Here is a 22984-nt window from a genome sequence, read left to right on the forward strand (position 1 = left end):
CATGTCATACAAAAACTTTAAGCTCTTTTCACTTTAAAAATATCAGTGAAAACCACAATCAAAACCACAATCTATCCAGCCCTGATTGTAATAAGCCATGTGGTCACACCTGTATGAGGTTGAACTAGGCCTGTTAAAAAATGTTTACATCATCCATCTATGACATGTTCAATGCCAATGAGCTAGTAAAAAAAACACTCTATTTTTTATTTTGATCATGGCTTGAATTAACAAAAAAAAGTGTGTGGAGCATGTGTGGCATGTGGAGCATATGTATTTTACATATATTTAACACTGCAAATATATATAACACTACAGTAATATGCTTTTTGTGACAGCAAAAACATACATGAATGAATGTATGTCACTAATGTCATGTATAAAACATAATGAATGTATTTGGCTCTTGTTTTTGTGTGTGAATCAAATGTATGACTGAAAATTTTGAAATTAATGTGACATTAAAAATTGAATGAAGCATCCTAATATTGTTAATACTATTAAAACCATACAAAAGTAGCCAATAGTTAAAGTTTCAATCCTTTATCATGTGTAACAGATTTCATAGCTACAATGTGCCACAAGGTGGCAGTGTTCTCAGACATGCAATAAATTAATTAATTCTCAATACTTATACTACATTTTAATTTTATGATAAAGTTTTGTGTTTTTTTTTTGTTTGTTTTTTTTTTGTTTTTTTAAAATATTTTATACTTTCAAACATACTATTAATGAAAGTTCCAAGTTTTCACTGGTTTTACACTCATAAGATCAGTAATATATAAAACAGACACAAAACTAAGCTGATCTGATTTAACCTGGACAGATGCTTTATACATAATCACATTGTGGGACTATTGTAATTACATTATTACTATTTATAAATAATCTGTCAAAGTTGTATTTTGTATATGCATATATAAAGTAAAAATTAAACATATTTGCAGATTTGCAGTATACAAGTTTGTATGTGTGATATAGCCATGATGTGGCTTTGAGAGGAGGGACTAGTTCACAGATCTGATATGTTGTAATTATGTTTGGTGGAAATGATTTAGTCTGACTCTTCTCAGAGTGAACACTTCTACAATGCATCTTCATTCAGTTATTCTGTTCTGTGTCTCAACTGGTATGTATATTTATTTGGTTGATTATTTGGTTGATTATTAAAAGGAGAAAATAACCAATATGTACAAATGTACCTCTTCTTTTTTTCAGCTGCTGTCTTAGAAATGTCATCAAACCAAGCAAAACAGATGTTTTTGCTGAGGAGGGTTCAAGTGTTACATTATCCTGTAGTTTTTCTGACTCTACCAATCAAGAATCCCTTCACTGGTACCGTCAGTATGAAAGATCAAAACCTGAATTTCTTGTACTCACCCTCGACTCTGCAACAGAAGCTCAGCCGTCTGTTGTGGATCCAAGATTCACTGTTAATATTACAAAAAAGGAACAAGTGGATCTGAAGATCTCCTCTGCTGCTGTATCAGACTCTGCTCTGTACTACTGTGCCCTGCAGTCCACAGTGACAGGTGCACATCAGCTCTCAGAAAAACCTGTTACAATGAAAAACAAGAGAGACAGAAATTATGGAAAGAAATTCTTGAAAATATTTAATTAATGTAAAAAAAAGGATCTAAAATTACAATAAAGCAGAAACATGAATTAAAGGAAGCAGAATTGCAATTCAATACAAATTCAAAGAAAATCATAACATAAGTGAAGTGTTTAACAATGAAGCTTTACAATATGTCAGATATGATTTCATTACATTTCTAAAACTCTTTTATTTTTTTTTTGCACTATTTCATTGAATGATATTAGTTTGAACTACTTGTACAGATTACATTAACAGGAAATTCTTTCCTTTGTAGAATGCAATGAATGTTTGAAGACAAACATGTGCTCTAAATGAAGTCACAGAACACATAATTAAGTTTGATTTATTTAAATTGTAATTTTGTGGAAATCACAATGGAACGTGACTTATCCCAGAATGCTTTGTCAAAGTTAACCAAGTATTTAAAATGGTTGCCAAACAATTTGAAGTGGACATTTGTTTGATATGTTGGAACAAAATGTATGCAGGGTTGAGGAGTGACTAGTTATGTGTATGTTGAAATTATGCTATTAAATTACAAAATTAATGTAATTGTATGTGAGATTCAACACATCTTCATTCAGTTATTCTTTCTGTTGTATGACTGTGTGGAATGTCTTTGAATTGCCATGAATTTAATTCCACTTCCTGTCATTCCAACTCCAATTCAAATTCAACTTGGGGGGGTTCGGAGTTACATTATTCAATTCAAATTCCAACTCATGAATTGAATCGCCTGAATTTCAATTCTGAAATTCTGAATTGTGCACAAGCCTGGTCCACAGTGACAGGAAACACATCAGCTCTCTACAAAAACCTGTTACAATGAAAAACCAGAGAGACAGAAATTATGGAAAGAAGCTAGTGTACAAATATTTAAGTAATCTAATGTGAAATGTCATGGTTTTGTTTATGCAATACCTGCAGTTAAACATAAGAGGGCAGTAGGTACTACATTACTTTTGAGAATACATCATTTTTTGAATCATCATAGTCAAAATCAAAACTTTCCCATTCCCTGCTTTATTTTTAAAGTGTATACAGTTGTGTCAGGAATATTTTTTTTTTTTTTTTTTTTTTTTTTTTGCACACTCTTCATTGGTATGCATTTGATATAACTGTATTTTCAAGTATTTACATTGTTTTAGATTTAATATTCTTAAATCTTTGTAGAATGCAGATCAGAGGATATGTTTGATCAACCAGACAAACATGTGACTCAAGTTAAATGAAGATCAATAATATATAAAACAGATTCAAAACTAAGCTGATCTGATTTAACCTGGACAGATGCTTTATACATAATCACATTGTGGGACCATTGTAATTACATTATTACTATTTTTAAATAATCTGTTGTAAAGTTGTATTTTGTATATACATATATATAGTAACAAGTAAACATATCTGCAGTAGCACTTTGTTAGCGTGTGATACAAGTTAGTGTGATATAGCCATGATGTGGCTCAGAGAGGAGGGACTAGTTCACAGATCTGATATGTTGTAATTATGTTTGGTGGAAATGATTTAGTCTGACTCTTCTCAGAGTGAACACTTCTACAATGCATCTTCATTCAGTTATTCTGTTCTGTGTCTCAACTGGTATGTATATGTATTTGGCTGATTATTAAAAGGGCAAAATAATAAGCAAATATACCTCTTCTATTTTTTTTCAGCTGCTGTCTTTGCAAATGACATCAAACCAAACAAAACGATTGTTTTTGCTGAGGAGGGTTCAAGTGTTACATTATCTTGTAGTTTTTCTGATTCTAGCTATACAGATTACCTCTACTGGTACCGTCAGTATGGAAGATCAAAACCTGAATTTCTTGAATTCACCAATGACTTTGCACAAGAAGCTAAGCAGTCGGTTGTGGATCCAAGAATCACTGTTAATATTACAAAAAAGGAACAAGTGGATCTGAAGCTCTCCTCTGCTGCTGTATCAGACTCTGCTCTGTACTACTGTGCTCTGCAGCCCACAGTGACAGGAAACACATCAGCTCTCTACAAAAACCTGTTACAATGAAAAACAGAGAGACAGAAATTATGGAAAGAAGCTAGTGTACAAATATTTAAGTAATCTAATGTGAAATGTCATGGTTTTGTTTATGCAATACCTGCAGTTAAACATAAGAGGGCAGTAGGTACTACATTACTTTTGAGAATACATCATTTTTTGAATCATCATAGTCAAAATCAAAACTTTCCCATTCCCTACTTTACTTTTAAAGTGTATACAGTTGTGTCAGGAATATTTTTTTTTTTTTTTTTTTTTTTGCACACTCTTCATTGGTATGCATTCGATGTAACTGTATTTTCAAGTATTTACATTGTTTTAGATTTAATATTCTTAAATCTTTGCAGAATGCAAATCAGAGGATATGTTTGATCAACCAGACAAACATGTGACTCAAGTTAAATGAAAATCAGTAATATGTAAAATAGATTCAAAACGAAGCTGATCTGATTTAACCTGGACAGATGCTTTTTATATAATCACATTGTGGGACCATTGCAATTATATTATTACTATTTTTAAATAATCTGTCAAAGTTGTATTTTGTATATACATATATATAGTAAAAAGTAAACATATTTGCAGTAGCACTTTGTTAGCGTGTGATACAAGTTAGTGTGATATAGCCATGATGTGGCTCAGAGAGAAGGGACTAGTTCACAGATCTGATATGTTGTAATTATGTTTGGTGGAAATGATTTAGTCTGACTCTTCTCAGAGTGAACACTTCTACAATGCATCTTCATTCAGTTATTCTGTTCTGTGTCTCAACCGGTATGTATATTTATTTGGCTGATTATTTGGTTGATTATTAAAAGGGCAAAATAATAAGCAAATGTACCTCTTCTTTTTTTCAGCTGCTGTCTTTGCAAATGACATCAAACCAAACAAAACGATTGTTTTTGCTGAGGAGGGTTCAAGTGTTACATTATCCTGTAGTTTTTCTGATTCTAGCAATACAGATTACCTCCACTGGTACCGTCAGTATGGAAGATCAAAACCTGAATTTCTTGTACTCACCATCGACTCTGCAAACAAAGCTCAGCCGTCTGTTGTAGATCCAAGATTCACTGTTAATATTACAAAAAAGGAACAAGTGGATCTGAAGATCTCCTCTGCTGCTGTATCAGACTCTGCTCTGTACTACTGTGCTCTGCAGCCCACAGTGACAGGAAACACATCAGCTCTCTACAAAAACCTGTTACAATGAGAGACAAGAGTGAGAGAAATTATGGAAAGAAGCTAGATATACAAATATTTAAGTAATGTAAGTGCACAAAGGATCAAAACATAAAACAAAGCAACATTCTAAAGTGGGACAAATTGTTTTCAACCTGTTAAACAGTGAAATGGAAGTGTTTTGTTCATGCAATACCTGCAGTTAAACATAAGAGGGCAGTAGTTACTATATCACCTTTGAGAATACAACAGCTTTTTTTTTAAACCATTATTATGTCAAAATCAAAACTTTCCCATTCACTGCTTTATTTTTAAAATGTACACAGTCATGTCACACAGGCTGAGGAATATTTTTTGAATTTGTATTTTTCTTTTCACACTATTCATTAGTATGCATTTAATATAACTGCATTTTTGGTGTTTACATATAATAGTCTGAGTCTTTACAGAGTGAACACTTCTACAAGAGGATATGTTTATTCAGTTATTCTGTTCTGTTTATCAACTGGTATGTACATTTACTTGGCTAATTATTTGGCTGATTATTAAAAGGAGAAAACAATAAACAAATGTGTCTTCTTTCAGCTTCATGCCTATTGGAAATGTTTGTAAATAAAAAAAAACAAAACAAATTTTTAAAAAGTGAAGAGGGTTCAAGTGTTACACTATCCTGTAGTTTTTCAACTCTATGTGGTAGAGATGATCTCTCACTGGTACAGATCAGTATGAAATGGATGTGTTTGACAGAGACTGTGGTGGAAAAAAATTCAGTCTTGTACAACAAACACAATGGATCTTCAGTCAGTTATTCTGTTTTGTGCTTCTAAGGTGTGTATTTAAAGTGCATTGAATGAAAGCAATCCTAAACATGAAATCTCTCTGGTGGAAGTGAACACTCCTCTTCTATTTCAGCTGTTGTCTTTGGAAATACCATTGAACCAGATGAAACACTGGTGCTGCTCTAGGTCAAAAAACTACTTTCTACAGTTAATCCCTGGGGTAAGATTATCAAATTCTAGTACCGTTCTAAACTGATTTTGCTTTTCTTGTAAAAACATCAAACACTGTACAAAAGACTGTTTTTTCTGGCAGAGGTGTGTGATTCGCTGTGGAAAAATGTTCACAAATTCTGAAAATAAATCACCATGGATCTGTTAGATCTCTCTCTTCTGCTCAAATCAGACTCAAAATTAATTACTGCAATGAAGACGTTAACACAGTAAGCGGAAACACGTAAGAACATTTAACTGAAAAACAACAGAATCGACTCTGAAATTTTCAAATGAGAACAATCAATAGATAAGAGAATCAAGATCTGAAAACCATTTTTATCTAAACTGCAGTAAAAGCTAGTAATTTGAATGATACTATAAGTGAATGAAAGAAATGAACTGATAAAATTTGATAAATCCAAATTTACATATGTAGAACTGAACTGAATCAATGTGAAATCAATGTGACAAAAAAATAAACGAAGCATCCTAATATTTCTAATTATATTAAAACCATACAAAAGTAGCCAATAGTTCAAGTTTCAAACTATTAGCATATACTGTAATATGCATGTATAATGTACCACAAGGTGGCAGTGTTCTCAGACATTGAATAAGAACTGCAATAATTCATAATATTTACAATAACTACATTTTTAATATCAAGTGAAAAGTGACTGAAAGGCATGAGATTTTTGTGTTATTTTTTTTTTCAAAAAAGGTAAAAATGCTCAAAAGGTTTAAGGTTTCAACTGTGTGTTAAAAATGTACTACAGGCATATAACTTAAGTCTGTGTTATTTTTGCAAAAAAAAAACTAAAGCTTTCCCATATTATACATGAATATATGTTTCATGTTTTTTTTTTTTTTTTTTTAAATCTTACTGTGAAAGACTGAGCTGACACTAAAATATGTCTTAAGTTCATTTTAACTTGTGTAACAAAATCTACTTGCACCCATTACGATAATTTATTATTATAATATTATAAGTATTATTTATTATTTTAGTTTTACATAATGCTAGCAATAATGAGCCATGGCCACAAAGTAAAACTATTCCTTTAGAATAAAGCTTCTCTTTTGTCTTGAAGTATCAAAAGAGGAGGGACTCAAATCTGACATGATCTAAATGTGTCTGACAGAGACTGTGGTAGAAATTAATCAGTCTGACTCTTCTCAGAGTGAACACTTGTACAATGGATCTTCATTCAGTTATTCTGTTCTGTGTCTCAACCGGTATGTATATTTATTTGGCTAATTATTTGGTTGATTATTAAAAGGAGAAAACAAACAAATGTAACTCTTCTTTTTTTTTTTCAGCTGCTGTCTTTGGAAATGTCATCAAACCAAACAAAACCATTGTTTTTGCTGAGGAGGGTTCAAGTGTTACATTGTCCTGTAGTTTTTCTGACTCTAGCAGTAGAGATTATCTCCACTGGTACCGTCAGTATGGAAGATCAAAACCTGAATTTCTTGTACTCACCAATGACTTTGCACAAGAAGCTCAGCAGTCTGTTGTAGATCCAAGATTCACTGTTAATATTACAAAAAAGGAACAAGTGGATCTGAAGATCTCCTCTGCTGCTGTATCAGACTCTGCTCTGTACTACTGTGCTCTGCAGCCCACAGTGACAGGAAACACATCAGCTCTCTACAAAAACCTGTTACAATGAGAGATGAGAGAGAAATTTAAGTAATCTAATGCAAAAAAAGATCAAAACAAAGCAAAGCAATATTCTAAAGTGAGCCAAATTCCTTTTAATCTGTAAAACAGGCAGTATCCAGTGTGTGTGCACTTGGATGGGTTAAATGCTGAGGACAAATACTGAATATGGGTCACCATACTTGGCTGTCAGTCACTCACTTCACCTCAAATTACACTGTTTTGTTTATGTAATACTTGCAGTTAACCATAAGAGGGCAGTAGGTACTATATTACCTATGAGAAAACAGCAGCTCTCCCATTCACTGATTTATCTTCAAGGTGTATTCAACATAGACACAGTCATGTCACATAGGCTGAGGAATAATTTTTATTTTCACACTATTGTTACACATTTAATATAACTGCATTTTCAATTGTTTACATTGCTGTACATTTAATTTTCTTAAACCTTTACAGAGTACAGGTCAGAGGATATGGTTGATCTGAAGCTGAAGGAAGAGTTTTATTCTGTTAATTGAATTATATAAAAAATAGTAGGAAATAAATGAAAAATCAGCAGGAAGTTCAGAGAGGAGGAAGTTCCTGTGTGTGTTTCTGACTGATCTGCAGTGACTTACAGCTCAGAGCACTGAGAGACTCAACAGAGAACTGAACTGATCTGATTGAACATGGACAGATGTGTCATACTGATTCTCATTGTGGGAACAGGTACATTATTTACTGAGTAATTAATGAAACTGTGTACATAAATAATTTCAGTTTGTTTTAAAACAAAAAAATTTTTTTATTTTTTTTTTTTTTTTTTTTAAATCAAAATGTTGTGAAATGTGTTTGCATTAGTATTTGTCAACCTTTTCTTTCACAGAGTAAACATCTGTTTATTTGTGCCTTTTGTTGACAGGTTTGGTGACTGGAGACAACATTGGGCCAGATAAAGGGACAGAAAAAACCTCTAAAGAAACAGAAACTGTCAAGCTGAGCTGCTCATATAGTACAAATGATCAGTATGTTGTGCTTTACTGGTACAGACAGTATCCTAATGGAGAACCACAGTATTTATTACTCAAAGGTGCACGATCACGTTCTGATGATCACACCTCTGATGGTCGATTTCAGTTCGGCTACATCAGATACATCCACTGAACTCACTATTACTGATGTACGTCTGTCAGATTCAGCTCACTATTATTGTGCTCTAAGAGTAGGAGCCCAGTGATACAAAACATGAGACATGTCGTACAAAAACCTGAAGCTCTTTTCACTTTGAAAATATCTAGTGAAAACCACAATCAAAACCACAATCTATATCAGCCCCAAATGTAATAAAATATGTGGTCACACCTGTGTAAGACAGAATTAGGTCTTTGTTAAGAAATACATGTAAATTAGAAACTTCAGAAGCATTAACTGTATGTCCAGACATGATATTCCATATGTTCAAATCACTTTCACATGTTCATCAAATCTGCATTCTCCTCTCTTTAACAGCTTTAACAGCTGGATGGTATTTTCAAAACAATTGCAGACTAACTTCACTGTTAAAATGTTTAACCCAGAAACACTAAACCTAAACTTGCTTTATTGCTAACATGTTTAACATCACATGACTTTAATTCAGTTGTAACACTAGCAACAAACCAAAAGAGGGCAATATCTTTCAGTGTCACATAACAGAGAGGTTTCCTTTACATTTTCACAAACTCCACCTCAGGGTCTCATCATCAAACTCTCTTACTGAAGGATTTATTTTGACTGCAGTTTCAAATTAAAACAGATCATGAGGTGGTTGAGGAATATATTTCTATTTGCACTATTCAGTCTTGGTATGCATTTCTACTCATTTTTAACATTTTTGAATATTTTTGTTGATATGGATTTTATATTTATGATGCACATCAAAAATTATATCAACATGAAATATTTTTAAATCCTTGCAGAGTGCAGATGTGCAGAAGACAAAGTTGATCAGCCAGACAAATATCTGATTGAAGTTGAAGGAAAATCAGTGACATTAAATTGTGAATATTCAACAGCTTTAGCACAACCATACCTCTTTTGGTACATCCAGAGAGCAAATGATTTTCCTAAACACATCCTGAGTAGAGACCAGTTTGGAATTGGGGAAAATGGCACTGAGTTTCAGGAGAGATTTCACTCTAAACTTTCAGCAAATTCAGTTCCACTGATGATCCAGGATGTGCGTGTGTCTGACTCTGCTGTGTACTACTGTGCTCTGAGGACCACAGTGAGAAAACTCAAGTCAAACCACATACAAAAACACAGAGACATAAACATGTTTGTTTCTTTACAGTAAGCATTTTTGAAATTTAAAAGTTATACTGGAGGTAACACAGTCAAATGAACTATAATACTCATTATGCAATCAGTGTAATATCATCCATCCATACTCCAATCTGCTTATCCTCTGTAGGATGGCAGCAATTTAATGAGCTAAAACATGAGGGAGGAGGGACTCAGTGTTCATATCATGTCTGACAGAGACTGTGGTTGAATCGATTCAGTCTGACTCTTCTCAGAGTGAACACTTGTACAATGAATCTTCATTTAGTTATTCTGTTCTGTGTCTCAGCTGGTATGTGTATTTATTTGCATAATTATATATTTTTCTGTTAACAATTTTACTAAGACTTTTCACTAAAAAGTTACCAATTAATTTTTCATTTTCAGCTGCTGTCTTTGGAAATGTTATCAAACCAGACCAACCAGATGTTTTTGCTGAGGAGGGTTCAAGTGTTATTATCCTGTAGTTTTTCTGACTCTAGAGTTACAGAATATCTTCACTGGTACCAAGTTTGCAAAGATCACCTTTAGAATTTCTGCACTCAGAAGCTAAGAAGTCTGATGTAGATCCAAGATTCACAAGATTCACTGTTAAATTACAAAAGAACAAGTGGATCTGAAGATCTCCTCTGCTGCTGTATCAGACTCTGCTCTGTACTACTGTGCTCTGGTGCCCACAGTGACAGGAAACACATCAGCTCTCTACAAAAACCTGTTACAATGAGAGTCAAGACAGAAACACAGAGACAGAGATGAAGGCAGTGAGAAAGAAGCTGTAACTGGCAATTATGAACCAATTAAAAAAATCACAGGTAGTAGCAAAATCAAAAGGTTAAATCAACACCTGTACATCAGTCAATGGTCAAACAATGAAACTTTTCATACATTTCCCCATTTGCAATAAATAGTGCAGGTTGATGTCTGCCACAGGATGGCAGTGTTTCCAATCTCATATTAGAGATACTGCTTTGCATGTTTCAGATCATATAAATATTACATTTTATATTGTACAATTTATATTGAAAATATACTTACATAACAGAAAACATATATGTTTATATATTATACAGTATATGACAACATATGGATGAATGTGAACAGCAGCAGGAAGTTCAGAGAGGAGGAAGTTCCTGTGTGTGTTTCTGACTGATCTGCAGTGACTTACAGCTCAGAGCACTGAGAGACTCAACAGAGAACTGAACTGATCTGATTGAACATGGACAGATGCGTCATACTGATTCTCATTGTGGGAACAGGTACATTGTTTACTGAATAATTAATAAACATATGTACATTAATATTAACTTTATTTTTAAAGTCTCAAACTTCAAATCCTTTAATGGATTGATTTAACTGATTGCTTGTTTCCGCAATAACTAAAGTATGTTTCCAATATATTTTCTACCTTGATTTCATAAATCAAAATCATATTGTTGACAGGTTTGGTGGCTGGAGACAACATTGAGCCAGATAAGGGGACAGAAAAAAACTATAAAGAAACAGAAACTGTCAAGCTGAGCTGCACATATAGTACAAATAGTGCTAATGTTGCGCTTTACTGGTACAGACAGTATCCCAACAGAGAACCTCAGTATTTATTATGGAAAGGTGCACGGTCAGTGAGTGGTGAACACACCTCTGATGAACGCTTTCAGTCGACTGCATCACAAACATCCACTGAACTCACTATTACTGATGTACGTCTGTCAGATTCAGCTCACTATTATTGTGCTCTAAGAGTAGGAGCCCAGTGATACAAAACATGAGACATGTCGTACAAAAACCTGAAGCTCTTTTCACTTTGAACTGATCTAGTGAAAACCACAATCAAAACCACAATCTGTCCAGCTCTAAATGAAATAAAATATGTGGTCACACCATTTTAACCACAAAATAACTGGTCATGAAATTAGCAAGAACTGCATAAATACTGTAGATAAAGTAATTTAGTACAGTATTGTCTTTCCTTTTGTTTTGTTTAAAAGTTTAAGCAGTGAGGGTAAACTTGCAGACAGCTTTTCATAGGGAAAAGAGTCAGTGTTATTCCACTCAATACTGAAGGCTTCAAACGTAAGTAGTTGAAAAATGTCTTGCAGTTAGTTGTAGTTTAATGTGAGAGCAGATACTCTTTCACATATCGAATAGTCAATCCCAGGTCATTCTAAAACCCCAGGTAAATGAAATCTTGGGTTATCTTGCTTTACATTTCACACTGCTTATACTTTACCTAAGGTTAAAAATTAATCCTGGGTATTTATAAGCTGCTATTTTACACTACACATTGAAGATGTAAGACAGCGCTGTACATTCACTAAGACACACTAAGAGTCGTACCTAAGATACAAAACATGAGACATGTCATACAAAAATTTAAACTCTTTGCATGTGTCTACAATGAAAACCACAATCAAAGCTCCGAATGTAAATTTATGGTAACCCCTGTGTGAAATAAAAACAGACCTAAATAAAACATATAAAACACATATGTTCTGGATACCGCTTTGCAGATTCATAATTTCGATGTTAATATTTACATTTTAATCATTATATACAGTACAGACCAGAAGTTTGGACACACCTTCTCATTCAAAGAGTTTTCTTTATTTTCACGACTATGAAAATTGTAGATTCACACTGAAGGCATCAAAACTATGAATTAACACATGTGGAATTATATACATAACAAAAAATTGTGAAACAACTGAAAATATGTCATATTCTAGGTTCTTCAAAGTAGCCACCTTTTGCTTTGATTACTGCTTTGCACACTCTTGGCATTCTCTTGATGAGCTTCAAGAGGTAGTCACCTGAAATGGTTTTCACTTCACAGGTGTGCCCTGTCAGTTTTACTAAGTGGGATTTCTTGCCTTATAAATGGGGTTGGGACCATCAGTTGTGTTGTGCAGAAGTCAGGTGGATACACAGCTGATAGTCCTACTGAATAGACTGTTAGAATTTGTATTATGGCAAAAAAAAAAAACAGCTAAGTAAAGAAAAACGAGTGGCAGCATTACTTTAAGAAATGAAGGTCAGTCAGTCTGAAAAATTGGGAAAACTTTGAAAGTGTCCCCAAGTGCAGTCACAAAACCATCAAGCGCTACAAAGAAACTGGCTCACATGCGGACCGCCCCAGGAAAGGAAGACCAAGAGTCACCTCTGCTGCGGAGGATAAGTTCATCCGAGTCACCAGCCTCAGAAATCACAGGTTAACAGCAGCTCAGATTAGAGACCAGGTCAATGCCACACAGAGTTCTAGCAGCAGACACATCTCTAGAACAACTGTTAAGAGGAGACTGTGTGAATCAGGCCTTCATGGTAGAATATCTGCTAGGAAACCACTGCTAAGGAGAGGCAACAAGCAGAAGAGACTTGTTTGGGCTAAAGAACACAAGGAATGGACATTAGACCAGTGGAAATCTGTGCTTTGTCTGATGAGTCCAAATTTGAGATCTTTGGTTCCAACCACCGTGTCTTTGTGCGACGCAGAAAAGGTCAACGGATGGACTCTACATGCCTGGTTCCCACCGTGAAGCATGGAGGAGGAGGTGTGATGGTGTGGGGGTGCTTTGCTGGTGACACTGTTGGGGATTTATTCAAAATTGAAGGCATACTGAACCAGCATGGCTACCACAGCATCTTGCAGCGGCATGCTATTCCATCCGGTTTGCATTTAGTTGGACCATCATTTATTTTTCAACAGGACAATGACCCCAAACACACCTCCAGGCTGTGTAAGGGCTATTTGACCAAGAAGGAGAGTGATGGGGTGCTGTGCCAGATGACCTGGCCTCCACAGTCACCGGACCTGAACCCAATCGAGATGGTTTGGGGTGAGCTGGACCGCAGAGTGAAGGCAAAAGGGCCAACAAGTGCTAAGCATCTCTGGGAACTCCTTCAAGACTGTTGGAAGACCATTTCAGGTGACTACCTCTTGAAGCTCATCAAGAGAATGCCAAGAGTGTGCAAAGCAGTAATCAAAGCAAAAGGTGGCTACTTTGAAGAACCTAGAATATGACATTATTTTCAGTTGTTTCACACTTTTTCGTTATGTATATAATTCGACATATGTTAATTCATAGTTTTGATGCCTTCAGTGTGAATCTACAATTTTCATAGTCATGAAAATAAAGAAAACTCTTTGAATGAGAATGTGTGTCCAAACTTTTGGTCTGTACTGTGTATATATATATATATATATATGTATATGTTTTTTGTTTTTTTTTTTTAAGAAAATCATGTGCAGATCAGTATTAGATCTACATTCTTGGCTATTCTTGAACACTGAGCTTCTTCACACTTACAAACCTCATCCAGCTAAATATGATACGAACTATAAGCCACATGCATTTGCAACATTAACAATATGTGTCAATGATTTATAATTAAATGGTGTTGATATATCAGTAATTTATGTGATCAAGCCAATAAAATAATACAATGTAATTTCAGAAGATTGCCACTGTGTGGCATAATTTGATGTTGGTGTGAATTATTTAAACTCCTGCTAAATGTGTTTAACCTCTGCAAACAATTGTGCACTGTAAAATTGTACAAACAACAGTGACTGAAACACAAACATTCATTTTGACAAGAACTAACTTTACTTCTGAAGTCTTTTTTAAGGCTATCAAGATGCAAGATGGTGCCAGTTGTGTTTGAAACAAGAGAGCAAGAGTCTGCACTGTGATATGAGAGACATGAAAGTAGCACCAGTAGTAAGCAATGTTTCAGTGAATAAAGTAATGTAGGTTAATCAAATGCATACTGAAGCATGTACATCCTAAGACTAATCATTGCACATATGGACATAATGAAGTCATACATTTTTATATCTACACTAAAATATTACAGCCTTCATTGACACTGACTGTAGCACAGGCTCCTCCCAGCAGATCATGTGATTTGCATTTATTGCTGCTTTAACAGATGCAGAATGAGGAATGGAATCACCACATCTCTGCATATTTTTTTTTTTAAGATTTGCCAATTACAATTTTATATAATGGCACTGTGGAAAAGTGCCATTGTAATCATAGTATTATATATCTGGGGTGAGTAAATCTTTTCAAATATATTTAAAATTAATTTTCCTTATGTGTGTATATTATGTTATATGTGCATATTTATTCATATTGTTTTAATTCTGTTTCAGGTTGTAATTCCCAAGACAAAGTTGATCAGCACAGAAGGATTCAGTTTGCTTTTGAAGGTGATACTGTAACGATCGACTGTACATATGAGACTGCTTATGCAGGCCCGACTCTCTTCTGGTACCAGCAGAAAGTCAATGGCAATCCCAAGTACATGTTAAATAAAATCTCTACATCTGGAAACACTGAGGAAGAATTCAAGAAGAGATTTTTTGCAGATCTCAACAAAACTGCAGTTCCTCTAACAATCCAGGATGTGCGTGTGTCTGACTCTGCTGTGTACTACTGTGCTCTGCAGCCCACAGTGACTAAAAACACTCAACACTCAAACAAAAACTCCAACAACGCAACAGCATACATTTCTCATTATGTCATTTAAATTACATATTTTTAATTTATTTTTAAAACCCATAAATATAATCATAATAAAATAATATAATCATCACAAATCTTGTAATTGCTATTAAAATCTCTTTTGTGAATGGTAGTATGCATGTGCAGAAAGGCATGAAAGACCAGAAGAGGGCGACATACTCTCAATATTAACATTTAATGAGGTGTTTTTAAGGAGTTAAATTATGAGTTATTGATTGAAGTTTGAATAATTTCTTTTCTGTAAACAAATTTGCAGTTGTAATGCTAAGTGAATCTATAGGTGAAACCCAGGGCTCTACTAACCAAAAAACTTGTATTAAAACACAGTAAGAAAGACCATTTTTGCTATTTTAAATTATTTGATTTTTTTTTTTATTTTTTTCTTGTTATGGCATATTATAGTGTTCATCAACCAAACATTTTAATATTGTGTTCTCATCCTCTTGCACTCACAGATACAGAGAGGTGGAGCCTTGGGGATCTCATTCTGAAAAAGAGTGACTCAACTTTTGTTTTGCACACTGCAAACATGACCATCCTTTGTGTTTTGCTTCTGCTACTGATGGTTAAAAGTAAGCATTTACTGATAAAAGCTGTAGTTTTATGCAATGCTTAGATGTTTAATTTCTTTATTTTGTATGCTGTTGGACACTGCTTTCATTGAAATGCTGTAATATATTACGAAATGCTGTAATACAATATGAATTATTTCGATAAGTTTGATAAAAAAGTTTATTGGTTGTTTTGCAGAGGAGACACTGGCACAGACAATAACACAGCTGGAAGACAAGGCACTTAAATCTGAGGGAGAAAAAGTCATCCTGTCCTGTAAATATGATGGAGCTGTAAATAACCTGCACTGGTATCGACAGTATCAGGGATCCAAACCGGAGTTCCTCGCATATATTTATCTAAATGGAGACACAAGTAAACCTCTTCCTGATCGTCTCATGCCTAAAATTTATAAAAACAACAATCTTGTGAGCCTGGAGATCTCTGATGCCAAAGTAGCAGACTCTGCGCTGTACTACTGTGCACTGACGCCCACAATGACAGGAAACTCAACTACACTGTACAAAAACCTCCTGAACAATAAAACTCTATCCTAATAAACTATGTAAATGTTTCAGTAATAGCTTTGAGAGAATATTAGCAGTTCAGACAGTGGTGGTACGTAGAAAGAAAAGTATTAGTAATGCATCTATAAATGCATATAACTGATAATACACATATGACACATACACAATTATGTAAATGCTGATATGCAGTAATCTATTCACAAAACAATGTTTTTTTTGTTTTTTTTTTACTATTTCCAAAACAGTAATGTATGCCTTACCTGTAAAGATGCAGATGTTGATATGGAAGTGGGAAGCTACCTGCTTTAAGTCAAGAAACTGTAACATAACAAATACAGAAACAGAAAGCAATTGTAAAGGGAAAATGTATATGGTCATAGGACACAGACATAAATCGTATGTTTTTTCTCATTATAAATTTGACGATGATCTCTACAGAAGAAGCTCCTCCTATAAAGTGTTTGAGGTCTCCTGCATCACAGAGACACAAAAGCAAGAAGAGACTCTTAACTTCCCAGTTAATTTTTATGACTTTGACGATTTCACTTGAAAAGCACAGCTGAAATAATGACACATTGGAAAAGGGTGGTTATTATTCTGTTCACATATTTTTGGGGTAAGTGGCAGTAGTAAATACAGTATGTGTGGTTTCTAGATTCATTATATTTTTTTGTGCTTTCATTTACAATTTTTCAAATTCTGTTTTAGGATGTAATTCTCTGGACAGTGTTGAACAGAAAACAAGAGTTCAAACTGCTTTTGAAGGTGAAACCGTAACAATCAAGTGCACATATTCAACCACTGATACATTTCCATATCTGTTCTGGTACCAGCAAGAAATAAAAGGATACCCTAGATACATGCTGAAGAAATTTCCAGGATCTGGTGAAGTTGATAAACAATTTGAAGGGAGATTCGATGCCCATCTCAACACCTCTACAACATCAGTCCCACTGACAATTAAGAACGTGCGTGTGTCTGACTCTGCTGTGTACTACTGTGCTCTGAGGCCCACAGTGACTGAAACACACTCAACACTCATACTAAAACCCTGGAAATAAATGAGCCCTAAAATAAAGAATTCTAGATTATATAAATGTCTACAATTTCAACCATTCCACTTCATTTTATAAATCAATTTACTGCGTTTTTGTTTTTTTTGTTTTTTTTTTGGTTTTTTTTTACATTAAGCCAATATAAATGATACATAGGTCATTTTCACGTCAAAACAACACACAGTGACCAATATTCTGTTGAAACACATATATTGAGTATACTGGGTTATTACTAGAAATACATTTAATATTATATGAGCAGAAATGCAACTCTCATTTCAATGCTTTTTACACAAAATAATGCACTATATTACGTAACCCTATTGTCGACCAGAAGAGGGCGATATACAATTGGCATTCATACTTCAGCTCTATAAGTTGACATTGACAGAGCATTATGTGGATGAGTGAAAAGTACAAGTAGTACAATTCATTTTAAAGCTGTGTTCTCATTTTGTGCTGTCACAAGGAGGAGCTTGTGGAGGTTTGAGTAAAGCAAATCTTCTCACAGTGCAAACATGATGGTTCCTTGTGCTCTTCTTTTGCTATTGTTGATAAAACGTAAGTAAAGTTTACTTATGACTTTTAGACATTTGTACAAACAGTGCAGTTTACATATTTTTAGACTGATTTTGTTTAAATGCTATAATGATACAAATTCGGTTTGATGAAATGTGTTTTACATTTTCCAGGTGATACACTGGCACAGTCAATAACGCCACAGGAAAACAAGACACTTGCAACTGTGGGACAAACAGTCACTCTGTCCTGCAAATATGAAGGAACTGTAACTAACCTGCACTGGTATTGCCAATATACTAGATCCAAACCAGAGTTTCTGGCTTGGATATACCCAAAAGGTGGTACAAGTGGCCCACTTCCTCCTCGTATTATACCAAAAGTGGACAAAAATCTTGTGAGCCTGGAGATCTCTGATGCTGAAGTAACAGACTCTGCCATGTACTACTGTGCACTGATGCCCACAATGACAGGAAACTCAACTACACTGTACAAAAACTCCCTGAACAATAAACAGGTCTCTATCACAACCTTAAAATTCTCTACACCAAGTAATGCTTAGTAATGATGACACACTGTAGTTTACAAGCCTGTGCTCTTCTATAACTGCTCAATATCAATAATCATTAACCTCAATGAGAAATTTTATGTTATTTTGTGTTTTCATTGTTTGTTCATGACACAGGATGCCAAAAAAAAATTAGACCGAAATTAGAATGTAATATATGCTGTATTTTCTCTTTTCAAGACTTTTGAAATGTGAGTTATATTTCTGCTGGAGGAGGTGGAGCTCTAAGCACTGACATCTATTGTGATCTTGTTAAACTAATGCAGAGCTTGTTGCAAAGCTTATTTGAGCAGCATTAGTGAACATAGACAATGGCACGTCATTCTGTTACTCTGCTATTTGTCTTGGCATGTAAGTATTTAAATTTCTTGTACTTCATCTTAATATTAAGTACAATCATATTGTGAGGAATTTTTATTAAGGTGGTATTCATACCACTGAATAAATCACTGATCATACACTGTAAAAACTCCAACTTGCAAATTGTTCACTCAGTTTAAAAATGTAAGTCAAGTGGACACATTTTTAAGCAAAATGTTGAGTTTACACATAAAAACAAGTTAACTCAATGTTTACTATATTTTTCTCAATGAACACAAATAAGAAAGTTGAGCAAACTCAGTATTTTTATTTCTTCATTTGAGCGGTCAACTTGACATTATTGCGCATGCGCAAAGTGCCGTCGCTGAACTATACACGGAGTTTACTGCTTCAAACATAAACAACGATGGCAAAGGGAGTGGATGTCTTCTTTTAAGGTGTTCTTTCTGCCCAGATTTAATATAGAAAGTAAGCCAAATAAACTACACAGTTAGGTTTGTAAATGTTCTTTAAAGAAAGAATAAACATTGTTGAATGAAGTCTGGCGGCTAACTAGTTAGCTAGCTTTGTTTTTCCAAGCACGATCAGCTAACGTTAGCATTTGCAAGGTATGTATACAGATATATTTTTATAGATACAGTTCAAATGTCGATTAAACGAATATATAATTAACCAGATAGAGGTTAATTATGTGTTGTATTTCGTTGTGCTAGGCGATATAACTTACTAGTTTATCTGGCACACAGTTGTTGTTGTTTTTTTTTTTTTTTTTTTTTTTTGTGAATCCGCGATACTGGTGCATATATGTGAAAGTGCAAGACGTGTAAGATGACAAACGTGTTTATTGACACAACGGAAGCCTGCAGAAAATATGCGATCACAGATTCATCTCTCTGTAGCAGCTTAGTTCGCTTAAATTGTCAAATACACATAAAGTTATGTCAAAATGTGATTATTTACATAAACAATCACTTGTAAGTCTGAAATGAGAGTCAGCGTCTGAGATAAAATCGCCTGTGTGTCAGTAAATTTGATCCGTGCATTAACGTTAGCCTCATAAACCTGCTGATATTTGTTCCGTTAATGTTACAAAAAAATTAAAAAAATAAAAAGCTAAAACAACACTCACTCCTCTTGACTGAACAAATTTAGCAGCTTCAATAAGAGTCAGTTTTTTCCATACAGTGAAGATATGCAGTATTTTTTTATACATGTATTTTTTGTATTATTTCTGACTTATTTCTGTACTGGTAAAAACTAGTCCTTATCCAGAATTTTATTATTATTATTTTTGTTATGTTTTAAACATTTCATGTCAATATTTAGTAGGAAATATAATTTTTTTTTTTTTTTTTTTTTTTTTTTTTTACTGCAGGACACAAAGCCAGAGGATGTCCACACCAAAGGTATGAAGATGAGCATCTTAACTATTACTGGAAGATGATGTTGTCATCCACTCAAACCTAAAGGTGCCTAGGATGTAGTACTAGAGACGCAGATTGTGTTGGAATATATACATGGCCTTACCACTGCTGTTGCTGTCCTCTTTGGCTTAATTTAGAGCATCCAAAAAAATGAAAATTCTTTCATCATTTACTCACAGCCATGTCGATCCAAACCCATAAGACATTTGTTCATCTTTAATACACAAATGAAGATATTTTTAATGAAACCTGAGATATTTCTGTCCATTCACTGAAAAACTATGCACCTAAAATTCTGATGCTTCAAAATGTTCATAAAGAGATTGTAAAACAAATACATAAGAATCGAATGGTTTAAACAAAGTCTTCTGAAGAGACGTGATCACATTACACATCACGCATTTCACACTAAATGCTGCTCCATCTCTGCAAGTGCTGTGAGTTTGAGCCTTATATAACATGTATTAAAAAAAAAAAAAAACAGAAATTGTATTATATTTTAGTTTTCTATACAGTGATAGCTTAAAAGCTATGTCAATTAGCACTGCATTATAAGTACACTCTAAAAAGATGGTTCTTTAAAGGTCTATTTAGAACCGAGTTTAGGTATTTTTTTTTTTTTATTCCTGGCTTTTTACAAAAAAAAAAAAAAAAAAAAAAAAAAAAAAAATTGCAACTGTCAAAACACCTCATTACTCATTTTCTGGACATCAACTATCCAGCTACACAGACTATCAACACAGTTTCAACAGGTGAAGTTCTTTCTTACAATGTCTATAAAATTTTAACTTTCATATTGTAACTTGTTTCCCATTGCCAATAATGTCTTTTTTCTTTTTTTTTAGGTTCTTTTTTGTGTGACCAGCTCTGTTCGGTTAAGGATACTCTCTTCTCCACTAAGTAATAGAGGTAATGAGTTTATTCATTGTTAGATTTTTCTTAAAATTATTACTTAAGTCTATGCTTAAGTGTTAAAGCTATATAAAACTATCCTAAGATCCCACTTTAAATCACTTTTTCTTTTTTTAATATTTTGAAGGGCATACTGCTTATATGTCAATTTTTGCTTATGGCCTTCATAAGCATAATTGTTTTTACATAAACACATGGACACTCTTTAACTGTAAACTCAACTGTGTATTTCAGATGCATCATATTCACAACCTCATCATCTGCAGAGAAACTGCCACTCAATCACACCACACTGATGGGCTCCTGAAGATACATTATTCCTGGAAATTTTGTCATTTATTTTCTATTTCTATTTTTACTTTCTAATGTATTTTTTTCATGTTCATTGTCAACTGTCATTTATTATTTGTATTTAGCCAATAACTGTTTTTAGAGCATTTTCATTTTTGCTTCAAGTTCATGTCAATTAAAAAAAATAAAAGTACCTAACTGAAACTACATGCTGTTTTGTTTAGTTTTTGTGTGAGTGTGTAAAACCCTAATACAGGTTAAAATACATTATAGGAAAAACAAAAATGTTAATAGATAATATATGTAAATAATATTTATAAGTAAAACTAGTATCAAAGGTATAAATATACTAATATTAATGAAAATAAACTATTTTCAAATGTACTAATTTTCTAAATCCTATTTCATGCATCCCTACAATTGCGTCTCTTCAGAAGACTTAAACTGCTCAATTCATATTAACTTATATATTTATTTAATTATTTATGATCTCTTTATGAACGCTTTGAAGTTTTGGGTGAACAGCCTTTCAATACAGAAGTCTCTCAAATTTCATTAAAATATTTTAATTTGTGTTGAGTGTGAACAACGGTTTAGAACAACATGGGAGTGAGTAAATGATACATTTTCAGAATAATTTTGGTTGAATTATTCCTTTAAGTGTTGTGTTAATAGTTGAAATATTTTGCTTCTTGATCCAGTGTGTTTGTTGCATTATGGATGCGCCAAAATAATAGATGGAGCAAGATGAACGTTTAAAATGACGGTAAAGTTTAGCTTCCTTTAAATTATATAAAAGTTTTTTTTTGTGACTTTTGATTTAAAACTTTACTTAAGGCTGCAGAATTTTAATATTTTTAATGTTACATTTTTCTGGCACTTAAATAATTTTTAAGTGTGTGTTTTTTGTTTAAGAGTGTTTTTATTGTAAATAGTCACATCCTAGTTACATCATAGTTTGAGTGGAGAAAAGCTAAATTGTGTTCATTTTGCAGAATGCCAATAAATACTTTCTGTAATGATGACAAAATCTTGTTTGTGTTATATTTACAGTATTGTTCATACTGCATGCATTTGTATTCTTAAAGGATGTGGAGGAGCATACAATGTGGCTTAGAGTCTGGATGTAAGATTTAAAGTTATACATTTAAATAGTAAAAAATGCAGTTGAGTTGGCTTAAAATACTAAAGCAACCGGCTGCAAAGCTTTTTTGAGGTTACTGAACTTCAAGCAAAAAATTACTGGCACAACTTAGTTCTTGAAGTTCAGTAAACTCAAAAAAGCTTTGCAGCTGGTTACCTTAATATTTTAAGTTGAGTCAACTTAACAATTTAAGTTAATCTGCTGCAAAGCATTTTTGAGTTTACTGAACTTCAAGAAGTAAGTTGTGCCAACTCTGACTGGTAGTTCACTCAACTTCACTGAAGTTCACTGAACTTTTATATATGAGTTGGCACAACTTCCCTCCTTTAAAGTTGAGTAAACTCAAAATTGCTGTGCAGCAGATTAACTTAATTTTTTAAGTTAACTC

The 22984-nt window shown here is 33.7% G+C and overlaps 1 pseudogene and 3 gene segments (V, D, J or C); all 4 read left to right on the forward strand.

The window, feature by feature from the left end:
* Positions 1-4334: 4334 nt before the first annotated feature.
* On the forward strand, positions 4335-4942 carry LOC127159889 (T cell receptor alpha variable 38-1-like). The segment is given in 2 exon segments: positions 4335-4394; positions 4478-4942. Coding segments are annotated over 2 exon segments (393 nt in total).
* Positions 4943-6962: 2020 nt separating this feature from the next.
* LOC127159885 (T cell receptor alpha variable 38-1-like) lies at positions 6963-7464 on the forward strand. The segment is given in 2 exon segments: positions 6963-7027; positions 7112-7464. Coding segments are annotated over 2 exon segments (393 nt in total).
* Positions 7465-8011: 547 nt separating this feature from the next.
* On the forward strand, positions 8012-8931 carry LOC127159890 (T cell receptor alpha variable 18-like; annotated as a pseudogene).
* A 6832-nt stretch (positions 8932-15763) lies between these two features.
* Positions 15764-16392, forward strand: LOC127159886 (T cell receptor alpha variable 12-2-like). The segment is given in 2 exon segments: positions 15764-15855; positions 16034-16392. Coding segments are annotated over 2 exon segments (402 nt in total).
* The last annotated feature ends 6592 nt before the right edge of the window (positions 16393-22984 follow it).

Source organism: Labeo rohita, unplaced genomic scaffold (genome assembly GCF_022985175.1).
Source record: "Labeo rohita strain BAU-BD-2019 unplaced genomic scaffold, IGBB_LRoh.1.0 scaffold_260, whole genome shotgun sequence".
Classification (NCBI taxonomy): domain Eukaryota; kingdom Metazoa; phylum Chordata; class Actinopteri; order Cypriniformes; family Cyprinidae; genus Labeo; species Labeo rohita.